At 36.2% G+C, this 13,467-nt stretch overlaps 1 protein-coding gene across 1 annotated transcript in view; it reads right to left on the reverse strand.

Annotated features, from left to right (window-relative positions):
- The window catches only part of LOC111874261 (protein suppressor of forked), a 94,039-nt gene that overhangs the window by 28,976 nt on the left and 51,596 nt on the right, over positions 1-13,467 (reverse strand). The window contains exons 4-8 of the mRNA XM_023869615.2: positions 11,544-11,641; positions 8,227-8,352; positions 5,550-5,802; positions 2,484-2,675; positions 1,960-2,151 (exon numbers count right to left, since the gene is read on the reverse strand). Coding sequence (XP_023725383.1) covers positions 1,960-2,151; positions 2,484-2,675; positions 5,550-5,802; positions 8,227-8,352; positions 11,544-11,641 — 861 coding nt within the window. The remainder of the gene's footprint in view (positions 1-1,959; positions 2,152-2,483; positions 2,676-5,549; positions 5,803-8,226; positions 8,353-11,543; positions 11,642-13,467) is intronic.

The raw sequence follows: 13,467 nt of genomic DNA on the forward strand, positions 1-13,467 counted from the left end.
TTACAATATATACAGCACTTGCATGAAATTTCTCTTGTGACTTGAAAACTCTAAACACTCTAATGGTGCAGAATTATCTACTTATGTCTGACAGATTTCAAATACTGGACAATTAGTTCTCTAGGTTCCCATGTACCTATATATTAACATAGCTACATTCAGGGGCTCTTTATACTTACACATACATGGTGCAATCCAAAAGTTCACGAAATTTGAATTCTGCATGCGAATTGTTATGAGTACATTGAAATACTGCTAGGTGTCTCCCCACACCCTTCTTGAATCAGTGTGGCAAGCAGCGTTGAGTTGAGTGGTTGGGATCCATGATATGTATGTAATGGCCGTCTTGTAGTGCACTCAATTTAACATGTCACTTTGCTACATGTTTCGGCAACATTGTGCCATCTTCAGGTGCTTTATTTATGCTAAGCTATTGCATTGCTTGCCATCAAGTGTCTTTCATAAAATTATTAAAATGTACATTCTTCATCAACTATAATAAAATTTGTATACACTAAAACTAGTAAAGATTATTCATCTTATACGTCTTAATTCAAACTCGCATGTTGTATGGTTCTTCGACTATGGGAGTCGTTTTTCATATATTTTTTGTGTACTGTATCTTGTGATTATGAGTGGTTGGGTTTATTGTTGGTGAATGTATTTCCATTGTTGTGTTTCTGTGAGTTTGCAGTTTTGCTATGGCTAACCTGAGAGAGCAGCGTGTCTGTATGAAGTTTTGTTTTAAACTTGGGAAAACCGCTGCAGAAACGCACCAATGTTGAAGCAATCTTTTGGTGACAACAGTTTAGGCCAGACACAAACTTATGACTGGTATAAGCATTTAAAAAATGGCCGAACATCAACTGATGATGATGATCTTTCGGTACGGCCAACGAACTGGCACCACACCAGAAAATGTCACGAAAGTTAGCGATCTGATTCTGCAAGATCGTAGACTGACCATCCAAGACCTCTGTAACACCTTGGGACTAAGTTGTGGTACAGGTCAACGAATTTTATCAGAGGAACTGAACAAGAGGATTGCAGTGAAGTTTGTGCCACAACTGCTGCAAAATGAACAGAAGCAGCATCGCTTGGAAGTCTGCAAGGAACTTCAACAACAGCTTCAAGAGGATCCAAACTTTCTTTCGAAGGTTGTCACTGGTGACGAAAGTTGGGTTTATGGCTATGACCCTGAAAGTAAGCAGCAGTCGTCACAATGGAAGAGCCCTTCTTCACCTCGTCCAAAAAAGCTGAACAAGTCAAGAGCAATATTAAGTCCATATTGATCTGTTTTTGTATACTGGTGGGATTATTCATAAGGAATTCATCCCTCCTGGTCAGACAGTCAATAAAGAGTTCTATCGTGATGTTCTAAGGCATTTGAGGGAGGACACAGAAGGGTATAACACTGCCATTTGTTGATGACAAGATGAAATACTAGCATAATCTAAGCACAACCCCAAAACATTTTAGAGATGGTGTATGCCTGTTTGGACAGAGTGACTAATCAAGTATCAGAGACGGTGTTAATCAACGGGGGGCTAATCAATGGCACAACCATGCAAAACAATTTATTTTCAAAACTCTTCTTCTTATCTTGAATGAGGGAGTCCTAGTGGTATGCGTAATTTAATATTTGCATAACAACTCAGCAATTCTTGCTCTGCTTGCCACCTGCTTTCATTTTGGTTTCAAGTGTGGCTTATTCTTTGATCCTGAAGATGGAAGCAATAAGTTCCTCTGAAATATCAGATGACTTTCAGCATACTACAGTGTATTATATACCAGAAGACAGAGCTCTTAAACTAAGCAATTCTGGTATATGCTGTAGCATTACTTGGTAGTGAAAAGGTTAACCATGCTCATGAAAATGTGCCTCAAAAATGAATAATAAACACAGCATGATAAAAAAATGAAGAGATAAAGAAAAAGATAACATTCGCTAGTACTCACCAATGTTGGGTCTACATCTGTGATGTCCAGATACCTGTTGTAGATCTGATGTACCTTTTCATATTTAAGTCGACCTTCTTCAAAATCTGCATAAGCAAAATACAAGAGCATGTTCTTCTTCAGCAGTGATGCAGTTGCACGTTCATACACTGCAGCAGCCTCATCACTGAACAGCTTAGCAGCATTCACATCCTGAAGACAAAAATTTGTTGCTCAGAAACAGCAACCAGTGCACCTAGCACCTACAAGGACTGTCCAAATAGCAAGAGATAATTCTTAAGGGAAAAAGAAGGTCCTGCAGACCACATAAAAATGGAGTTAGCCACATTCTAAACAAAACAGACTGTTTGCATAGAAACAAAGGAGCAGAATTCTGGGCAAGGTTTCAAAGACCTTGTTTTTTAAGGAAGGCATAAGTGGAGTGTTAATGACCTGGAAACTCTATCAGGTATATTGAAAAAGCAACCAAAATTTGCCACCATCTTTAAAGTTAAGCTAAATATTGGTGTAACAGTGTAACTCACCCCCTTCTCAGTGAGTAGCTTGGAACTTTGCTCAAGGAACTGTGCTGCCTCATACCAGATGTCAGGGTGGTGACCAAGACACAAGAGGCACTGCTCAAATGCAAACATCACACGACGAGTGATTAGCGTTGCATCCTCTGTACGAAGAGGGTTTGACTTCTCCCATGAGATATACTTCTTCCAAAGGTCTACCTGTAATTTGTAAAAGAAATAAATTTCAGACATAAATAGAGACTTAATTTGCAGAAAGAACAGAACGTAGCAAAAGCTTTTTACAGCAAAGAAGTCTAATGAATTTCTAATGGAAACAGAGTGCACTTGGATCATGTCATCTTGCTTGTATTCAAATTGCTTGATTACGTATCAAGATCCCCCCCCCCTCTGGAAAGTTCTGCAGATGATAAACACTGAGGATGCACACTAAAACTCTAGAGCTTTCACTACAGGTGATGTGCCTGTAAAAGTAACTGTCAAGTTCTTGCAAGCTCTCAGTTCAGTGCACAAAAGAGATGAATGAATAGTGAGTCAATCCATGCTCAGTCAATTCAGTGCAACACAGAGCAAATGAGTGAGAAGTGAGTCAATCAGTATTCAGTTAGTCAGTGAGTCAGTTAGTTAATGATCTGTCAGTTATAAAGTTTTCCAGTTCTCAGTCCAGTGCAGTACAGAGAAGTCAAGAGAAGAGGTGAGTACATTGAATGAGCAGTAGCACTGCTGTGAAGTAATGAGAGAACAGAAATCTGATCTCAAGATCATAAATGGATATGGATCTATATGTAATAATACAAATGCTGTCGTGAATGCAACAATTTATTTGGTTGTAGTTCTTTGGCTTTTCTTCCTCTACACTACATGTTTCGGCCGCAACGGGCCATCATCAGGTGTATTTTTCACTACATAGCTGTCACACTGCACACAATCTAAAATCTAAAACACCAGCCTGTCAGTTTTGTTTAAAATCTCGCCAACATATGCTTGTCAATTTGATTTTAGAATTCTAGTAACACTCAGGGGTAACACTATTGGTACTGAAAAAATACAAACTCAGGCAGCTTCACTGTACACATGTGCTGTTACAAAAGTCCTCCACATAATAAATGAAGGCTAAATTCAGCTGGTGTCATAGGTGACCTACATTCAAATCAAACATCATCAAATTTCTATAAAATAGCACATAACTAAAAAGAATTGGTACAATATATGTGAAGTTGCCAAGCTCATCTCCATCATTTTGTGAGGTTAGTAATGTATGGAGCTTAACACCCATTCCCCAAATATCTTTTAACATGCACACACAAAGGATCACAAGACTTAAACTCTATTGTATAAATTTCTTGTCCTCTAGATCTACTGCTGGTATTACTGTTACTTTATTTCAGTTTTGTGAAGAACATATTATTTAAGTACAAATGTTATCTACATTAAATTTTGCAGCTACAACCCCAAAGTTTCACACAACTGCCACGTTTGTTATTGCTGACTTAGAAATAATATTTCATATGCAAGGCGTAGATATGTTTAATATGTATCTAGCTTGATATAAAATTTCAGGACCCTCAATTATATGGCACTAGTACTACCCCCACCTGCATCTGCCACATTGTGGGGTGGCCTCCAGTGGCACAAGAATTATGCCACATTTCACAAAAATCAGCCAACGTGCACGCACACACGCATGCATGCGCACACACACACGCATGCATGCGCACACACACACACACACACATACACAAAGACAGCATTATCATCTCACAAGCCTACATTCTTCCCTCAAGAAATGAAAGCAAACAAAACAATATGAATACTATTCACAATGGAAATAGAACTGATTCTATGTCACTAACCTTTAACAAGTGCTGCCAGATTTACAGTACTACATTCTACATGAATTCCAATATCTCTCAAGGATACTTATTGTTTCAGGAACATTGAAAAGGAACACATGGTGAAATCAGGCAAATGAAATGGATGTTTCAACACTGGTGTTTCCTTTTGCAGAAAAATCACTTTAACAAATGTGCTATGTGGAGAGGTGCACTGTCATGATGCAAAATTCATTTATATGGCTAAAGATATCATCTTTTTCGAGAACAATGCTACCACAAATATTCCAGAACTTATAGATGCTTGGTTGACTGTTTTAGAGGAACAAATTCATATTGGATAATTTCTTCAATATACAAATGCAATCATGGTTTTAACCTAAGATTTTGACATTCACATATATCTCAGTCTCAGAGACTTTGGATTTTACCATTGGAGAAACTAGCATTTTATTTTTGCCTCATACATAGTCTCATGACTTCAAAAAATCAAATTCTTCCATTAGTACTGCTAAAGATCTCACAAAAAAAAAACATTTATCCTCATTTATCTCATTACACTTTCTTTGTATTCAGATCTTGTTCACAATAAATCTCAGTTTCTCTGTTCATGTACAATTCTTCTGCTATTTTCTGAACAGGAATTTAACAATATTTTTTCATCAGTTTTTGTAACTTCTTTGACATTTGGATTGCTTACTGAAGTTACTAGACGGCAAAATCCTACAAACTCTGCATGTCTCCTCATCTGCTTTGATATTGCTTAACCTACATAAGAACCTGTGTTCTACTCATAGTTCCCTCTCTGTGTAAACTTTCCATAATATTCTGTAAATCATGGCTGAATTTTTCTCCAGTTTCAATACAAATTTAATGTTGCTTCTATATCCTAACAGCATATTACCCATGTTTCTGACAGAAAACCAAAGCACTGCATTAATTATGTTTATTGAAAACACAAAACAAACTGAAACCCAACAATTGACTGAAACAAAATTGCTCAATAAATTTAGCCACACAATCAAAACCACATCAAATTTCCAGTGCTGTCAGCTGCAGCTCAAAAACATAAGTATGCTTATTTAATTGTCAGATTTTGCAAAAGTGTACCTATCTATATTACTGTTAATAACAAAAATCTTTTATATTGCATGTAACAGAATTCATTAGCAGCAAATATGTACAGATTGTGGCCTACCGTGTGTGATGCTTAATGCCTACCAGATATAAACAATAAGTATACCTGTTTCAGTTCCTCTGGATGTCCTGTTGGTGGAACACTGGGGCTATTCCTGTTCAGTCCCCGAGTGACTGCTTCGAACTCCTTGGCTACTCGCCGAGCACTCATGTAGTCCCTACTCCTCTCCATAGCCATTTTCTCTGCAATGATTGGGTTGATGTTCTGTTCAAAGTTCATGTAGTCCTTCCACAGTTGCTCAATATTAACCATGGGGTTGATCACACCTCGTTGGTACACCTTCACATAAACAAAGAATCTTGAAAAAATGAAGTTATTTTTTTTGTAACATAACTCTCTTTATATGTATATGGGAACAATTATGAGGAAAGCAATGACATTCATATGAAAATAAGAGAAAAATATGTATATAGGAAATGCTTGCTACTACTCAGTTACAAAAAATTGTAATTTCATCCACTTTACAGAATATTATAAACCAAGATAAACACACATATGGCAATGCATGTGCATGCATACACATCATCATTTTGTCAGTTCTTCTGTATAAGTGGAAATGAAGCCTCTTATTCTAGGTAGAATATAAACTTAAAATGCTTTAAAACAAAGAAAGTGGTATGGGAAATACCCAGGCCCATGAGTGATGAAGGAAGTGCTGAATGTAGCACATATAATGAGTAATTCTGTATGTCATAGGCCCACAGCCCTTTTAGTACTGGCAGGGAAGTAAAATCAAAGAGAATAAGATGAGCTAAACGTGTAGCTTGAATAAATATAGTGTCACCCAAACCTAATGATACTGCATGCATGATAGACAAGGCTGCTATGGCAGTGAAAAAGTATTGGTTTATACTTTGTGGATGCAGTTTGAAACCCTACTACTAATTTATTTTAATTTCATGCATAACATTAAATTTCTTCTGATCTCTACACGTAAATATTGTGAAGAAAAAATTTAATTCAATTACATGTTCATTTTAATTTCTCATAATTTCTATTCTTAAATATTGTCATGTAAAACATTTCCTTATGGATGAGATTCAGTCATCATTACCTCTTTAGTAAAGGAAGCAGTTCATGGTTCCCACATAATCATACCTAAATAAGAATTTCAGAGCTGGTATGCCCCAGACGATATAGTGATGGGCTATGGACCAGACAGGCTGGGTTCAATTCCTGGCAGTGCAAGATTTCTCTATTCTCCATGCTGTCCAGACCAATTCTGGGGCTCGCCCAGCATCCTATCCAATGGGTGCTGGGAGACTCTTTCTCCAGAGGTAAAGTGGCAAGGCATGAAGCTGACCACTCACCTCCATCTAGTGCCAAGATCAAGAAAGGTGGAGGTATACCTCCCCTCCCCCATGTCTTCATGGAATAGTGCTAAACTAATTAAGCACAGGGACAACTTTACCTTACCTTCCACATAAACATTTTCATGTGGACGAAATTACTTATTTCTTGAGAAACCAATGCTCCTTTCTGACCCATTTCCATCACTATATATCATCACTTTTCTTTGCCAGAAACATATATATGTGCATGTATTCATTACATTAATTCTTATGGCATGTGTTACTGTCTGAAGTGCCCAGTGCTTAAGTCAATAGTTGCAGAATTTCATAAACATATGTGATAATGGATTTTTCAGTGTAGTTCCAATGCCAGAGACAGGGAACTTCATTTAAATGTATCACATTTTTACTAAGGAAGCGAATATGTGATGGCCATGCATTAATTAATAATAAATACAGTATTTCAGTACTATTCATTCTTGAAGATTTTAGCTACTACATACTGTGATATGACAAGGAAAGCAACCATGTCCTAAACAAATAATGGACACTTTTGTTAGTAATATATTGTATCGTGTTTCGTGGGTCACGCTACAAATAAGTTCACGCCGTTGTCCCAATATAGCGAATTTATTCCTTTCGCTCATTTACACACACTTTACAAACATTTACACTTGCAGTGTTACAATCACTGCTTACAATATTCGGGCGATGCTGGACCCAGACGGATATTCCGAAGCTTCTTCTTCGAGGCCTGTTCTGAGACTCACTGTTCCTCGCTGAAGCTGGGCTACTTATAACCTTGGCTGCTGATAGGTAACGAACCCTCTGTTATAACCATGGAGACGTTGCTTTGTTTGTCGTTACCGTGGAGATTCGATGTTCTCGATACAACAGCTCACTGTTGGAATTACAGTATCGCTATTGTTACTTCTTATGCAATGGTCTGTTCTAGCGTTTCCATAGAAGTGACTTCTGGATTCCAGACACGTTACAATATATATATTGTTCTAACAGGAGTCTCCTTTGTTATAACAGTGGAAACGTCGCATTGTTGGCTCCGCGTTTCCTACGCAATAACCCATTGTTATAACCATGGAGACGTTGCTTTGTTTGTCGTTACCGTGGAGATTCGATGTTCTCGATACAACAGCTCACTGTTGGAATTACAGTATCGCTATTGTTACTTCTTATGCAATGGTCTGTTCTAGCGTTTCCATAGAAGTGACTTCTGGATTCCAGACACGTTACAATATATATATTGTTCTAACAGGAGTCTCCTTTGTTATAACAGTGGAAACGTCGCATTGTTGGCTCCGCGTTTCCTACGCAATAACCCATTGTCATAACCATGGAGACGTTGCTTTGTTTGTTCAGCGTTTCCTACGCAATGACCCATTGTTATTGCGTTGTCTCTGTGGGAACGCTACGCTTGTTTGTCGTAACCGTGGAGATTCGGTGTNAGAAAGTTTACATAATCGTTCCATATGGAGTAAGACTGGATGTCCATCCCAATCTTTTCCAGGGCAAAGTCATATGCTTGAGCCATCTTCTCCCTATAAAGGAAATGGAACATTTTCAAATGCTTTGCAACTGCTCAGATTGTACACACAGAAATACTATTATGATTATGAATGGAGATTCAAAATGATGGATAGGAAAAGCAGTAATGGAATGTATTATAGAACAATTGCATATGGATGGACTGGGGAAAACAGAAAAACATCACTAAGGTCAGCTGTTCATTACTGGAATTTAAACTGAATATCTGCCTAAAGTAAAGCAAGAGTAATGGAGTAACAGCATTACAATGTTCAACAAGGACAAAAGAAAACGTGTATTCCAGTTTGGAATATAAAAGTTTCCAAATTTAATGTGGCCTATCCCTCTGATTTTGTACCCCCGTATTACAGACACAAATCAACTACAGACATAGCTTATCATAGTACAGATAAGTAAAAGTAAAAAGTAAAGCTATCTCTGTAACAGACCGTGAAAGCCCATGGGATTGTGAGATGTTGAGGGTCTCATGTTATCTAGACAATCGGCTCAAAGATGGCGGTAAGGTTGTCAGCCTTATGCGCTGGCAGCGCTTTACTCCCCAGTTAAAAATCACATTCTATTAAGAACAAAGGTAATGAATAAAACACATTCTTTCTTTCTTCCATGGGTTATTTTATGTTGCTGCCAATAGCTGGACTGTATAACATCAGATGGTAGGATGATGGATGAATGATAAACTGGAAAGAATATGGAAGTGGTCATGACCTAATCAAGGTAATAACCTGACATTTGCCTTGAGGGAGACAGGAAAATAATGATGCCAACAGAGTCACCATACCCAGTGTCCTGCCTAGGATTCAAACAAAGTATTTTCCGAAAATGATTCTGGAACATCAACGCTATACTAACCTGCCCCATTGAACAGAATAAGTATTAAACCACAAGAACATACATTATTTTGTCATGTTCTGTTAAATATTCACTGCATCATGCCCCACTTTTTACTGGGCTGCTTCTGTGAAAACTGATAAAAGTTCTACTTAAGCTTCCTGCAAATAGTGTTTATAATAGACTGATATAGATCAAAATTAAATTTTCCTAACAAATTTTTGTGTCAGAATCCGCCTCCCATACCACATTTATTCAAAACCTGTTTAGTACTTTCAAAAATGAAACATGCACATGGATATATAGACAGATATAACCTTACTATTGCATGTTCATTTTATGCACTTCAATGAAAAAATATACAAGTAAACATAGACTGTCACTTTTATGTTCTCTGATATATCTATTACATTAAACATGCACAATTAAATTCCAATCTGTACAATGAATACAATGTTAGAAAGGTGACTGTTAAAAACTACAATTATATTTAAGGTGTCAATATAATATATTAGCATAATCTAACTAGCCACACCCAGCAATAACATACACTGCTCTAGCATACCATAAAGATTATTAATTGAATATGAATGCACTTTATCTGAATTTGATTTGTGTCATTCTGGTCCATCAGACAATCAATTGCAAAGACAAAACAACTCAGTTCAGTGTGACTACTTAAGTTTTTACTACTTGAAAACTTAGTACCCTTACATGTTTCGGTCCTTACAAGCCATCTTCAGAGGGAACATCGATACTTATTTGGGAACTACTATCACAATTGTTCTGAGTGCTAAATTACATACACACACAATGCCTGGAATGCAGAATATACACAGAATCCAACTTTTCCACAATCACAGCAGCTTTCCTGGTATATTAAAGTTTTTAAAACTTTGTTGTTTAAGTTAAAATTTATAAACAAAGTAGGTTTGTGTCCCTTCTCCTATCGTGCCGCCTATCTATCGTGAGAAGGAGATTCTTGGTATTGTCCTGTGTTTGTTCATGGCGTGAAAACAACACAGCACACCACGAACAAACACAGAATGATACCAAGAATCTCCTTCTCAAGATAGACAGGCGGCACAAGTTCAGCCCCATCAAGAAAGACGACAGGAGAAGGGACACGAACCTACTTGGTTTATAAATTTTAACTTAAACAACAAAGTTTTAAAAACTTTAATATACCAGGAAAGCTGCTGTGATTGTGAAAAGTTGGATTTTGTGTATATTGTGCATTCCAGGCATTGTGTGTGTATGTAGTTTAGCACTCAGAACAACTGTGATAGTAGTTCCCAAATAAGTATCGATGTTCCCTCTGAAGATGGCCCGTAAGGACCAAAACATGTAAGGGTGCTAAGTTTTCAAGTAGTAAAAACTTAAGTAGTCACACTGGACAGAGTTGTTTTGCCTTTGCACTTTATCTATTTATTCACACATTTCTTTTCATTTAATGCAAGTGTTGATATGACTCAGCAAATGGATTAACTTGCAGCAGCATCTTGTCCACTCATTGTCCATATCCTAGCTTGTTTCTCTCATTTGGATATAGCAATGAGACCAAATGGTAAATCTAGCCATGTATCCAGAAACAATATTCATCATTGCCAGATGGCATTTAATCTCCATTCCCACTGATATCATATATGTTCTCTGGAGTTATTTGCTTTATGTTTATCCCCTGTAAGCAGCTCTCATATTAGAGCCACAAGTGATGCCTATATTGGCATTCTAACAGTTCAATGCAACTGGCAAGAGCAGAAATATACCTAAGTGTCTTATACATATAAATATATAGAAAAAGATCTAGACGTTCAGGTGATCTCAGGTTAACCACACTCTGATTTAGATGGCATTAGATCTGATCTCCAGTTAGCTCCAGAAGCAGATTTTTCACTTTGCTGAATCTTAAGTCTCTTGGAAACATATATGATATTAGATCCTCAATGAAATTCAGAGAAACTGTAGATATTCTCTTGTGGCAATAATTTTCATCATTTGCAGTGGCAGAATCTGCCTCACTGATACTTCTGCATGAGTTCTTTTATCTTGCCAAGGGGGCAAAGGACAGGAAGGATGGAAACACAATAATTGGAGGTAATTACCACTCAGAGGCAAAAGCCAGGGAAAATTTTCTGCGAATATTAAAAAATTCAGGGATGTCTTATTACAGGAAACCTTTGTCATTCCATTTAAATTAATTGTAAGCATAAATTCCCAGACCAATTAATTGAAACTCCCTTTATTCAGTATGTTACGCATGACATATGAAATTTAATTTTATCATGTTCTGCTACTTTATGCATATTTTATGTTATGAAAGATAATCAATGTACATGTCAAATTTGCTACTTACTTGTATGTAGGTAGAGTGGATTTGGTTTCTTTTACATATGCAAGGTACAACTTCCACAAGTCGATGTTCAGCACCTTCATCAAACAGCGTTGAAACAACTGTGGAGAAAGGAAAAAATGCAGACAGTAACACAAAACATGGGCTCAGTATCATATGGAAATAAATGTAAACAATTTTTTAAGTTATCTACACACTTATGACTAATGCTTTTCAAAATGATTCCTACTCCAGTCATCAGAATATCAATGAAATGCCTATATTAAAAGCTTCTATCCTTTAAGACCTAACTGTACATTCAATTTACAGGCATGACACACAGTTCCAAGACAGAAACTCACATTTCATAATTTGAAAAATGGTAAAAATCATATCCATAGATAGAATGTGTAAACCCACAGCATTCATAATTGTACATTTCCTTAATAATGGATTGCTTTCTCTGGAAGCAGATGGCCTATAACAAATAGGATTATGATATTTATATTTTCAGTTTATCATCGATTTCAATGTGCCATATTTGAGTAAACTCTATACATATATAATCTTCTGTTTATTTCATGTGTATTCAACAGCAAAATAATATGATCATCCGTGGTGTATATGTCTGCCGAGGCCATGAGCTACATCAACAGTACATCATATAAAGGGGTAAAACAGTAACATATCAGATATGACTTGAAATTCCATTAGGAAATACAGTATACTTCCACAGAAAGTCTAAACTGCATGGGGTCTATATTTATTTTATTTTGTCTGTCAAGATCATTTAGAACTTCTTTGATATGGTCATTATCATTTTTCCTAATCATAAAATTGCTTTAATAATGCAATGAGTAGAATCAGTTACAGATATATTATTTCTTGACTTTTCTTTCATTAGTGATACAAAGCACATATGTTATTTTTAATAACAATGGTGTCATAGCACAAACATAAACTACTTGTAATCATGATGGAATTTTATGGAATTGAAGGAGTTGCTGAGAAACTTATAAGATCCTATTTGAGAGGAAGATACCAGAGAGTAATTTTGTATGAAAACGGGAGTAAATGTTGTTCTGAATGGAAAGAAATGCAGTGTGGAGTGCCTCAGGGCTCTGTATTAGGCCCCGTGCTCTTTTTACTATATGTAAATGACTTACCAAAAATTATATCTGACCTATCCAAACCAATATTATTTGCAGATGATACAAGTATCCTTATCTTTGATAAGAATCCTGCGACATTTAAAATTAGAATAAATTATTTGAGATGATAAATGAATGGTTTAGGAAAAATGAGCTAGTAATAAATTATGAAAAAACTTATTTTCTACAGTTTAGAACTAAAAACAGTAAAAACTTAAATGTTCAAGTTAGTTATTTAAACAATCAAGTTCCAAGTATTTCTAATATATCGTTTCTGGGATTAAAAATTGGAAATTTTTTAATGTGGGAAAGTCATATTGATGCAGTAATTGATAAGTTAAACAGATCCTGTTTTGCAATCCAAACAGTTAAATCCTTTTTACCACTGGAGACATTAAAAATGACGTATTTTTCCTATGTACATTCTATAATAACATATGGATTAATATTCTGGTGTAACTCCCCGCATAGTATAAAAGTGTTTAGGATGCAGAAAAGGATAATTAGGATTATAACAAATACAACAAAGAGAACATCGTGTCATAGTTTGTTTCAAGAATTGGATATCTTCCCACTACAAGCTCAATATATGTTGTCAATTTCCCTGTTTGTTATAGTAAATAAGGAATTATTCACATTCAACTCACAAATGCATAACTGTAGTACCAGATCTATCTGTGATCTGCATTATCCGCAAACTAGTCTAACACAATTCCAAAAAGGAATATGTTACATGGGGGTAAAGATCTTTAATCATTTGCCACCAAAAATCAAATCTATGTCTAATGACTTGAAAA

The sequence above is a fragment of the Cryptotermes secundus genome, unplaced genomic scaffold (genome assembly GCF_002891405.2).
Source record: "Cryptotermes secundus unplaced genomic scaffold, Csec_1.0 scaffold1362, whole genome shotgun sequence".
Taxonomy (NCBI): Eukaryota; Metazoa; Arthropoda; class Insecta; order Blattodea; family Kalotermitidae; genus Cryptotermes; species Cryptotermes secundus.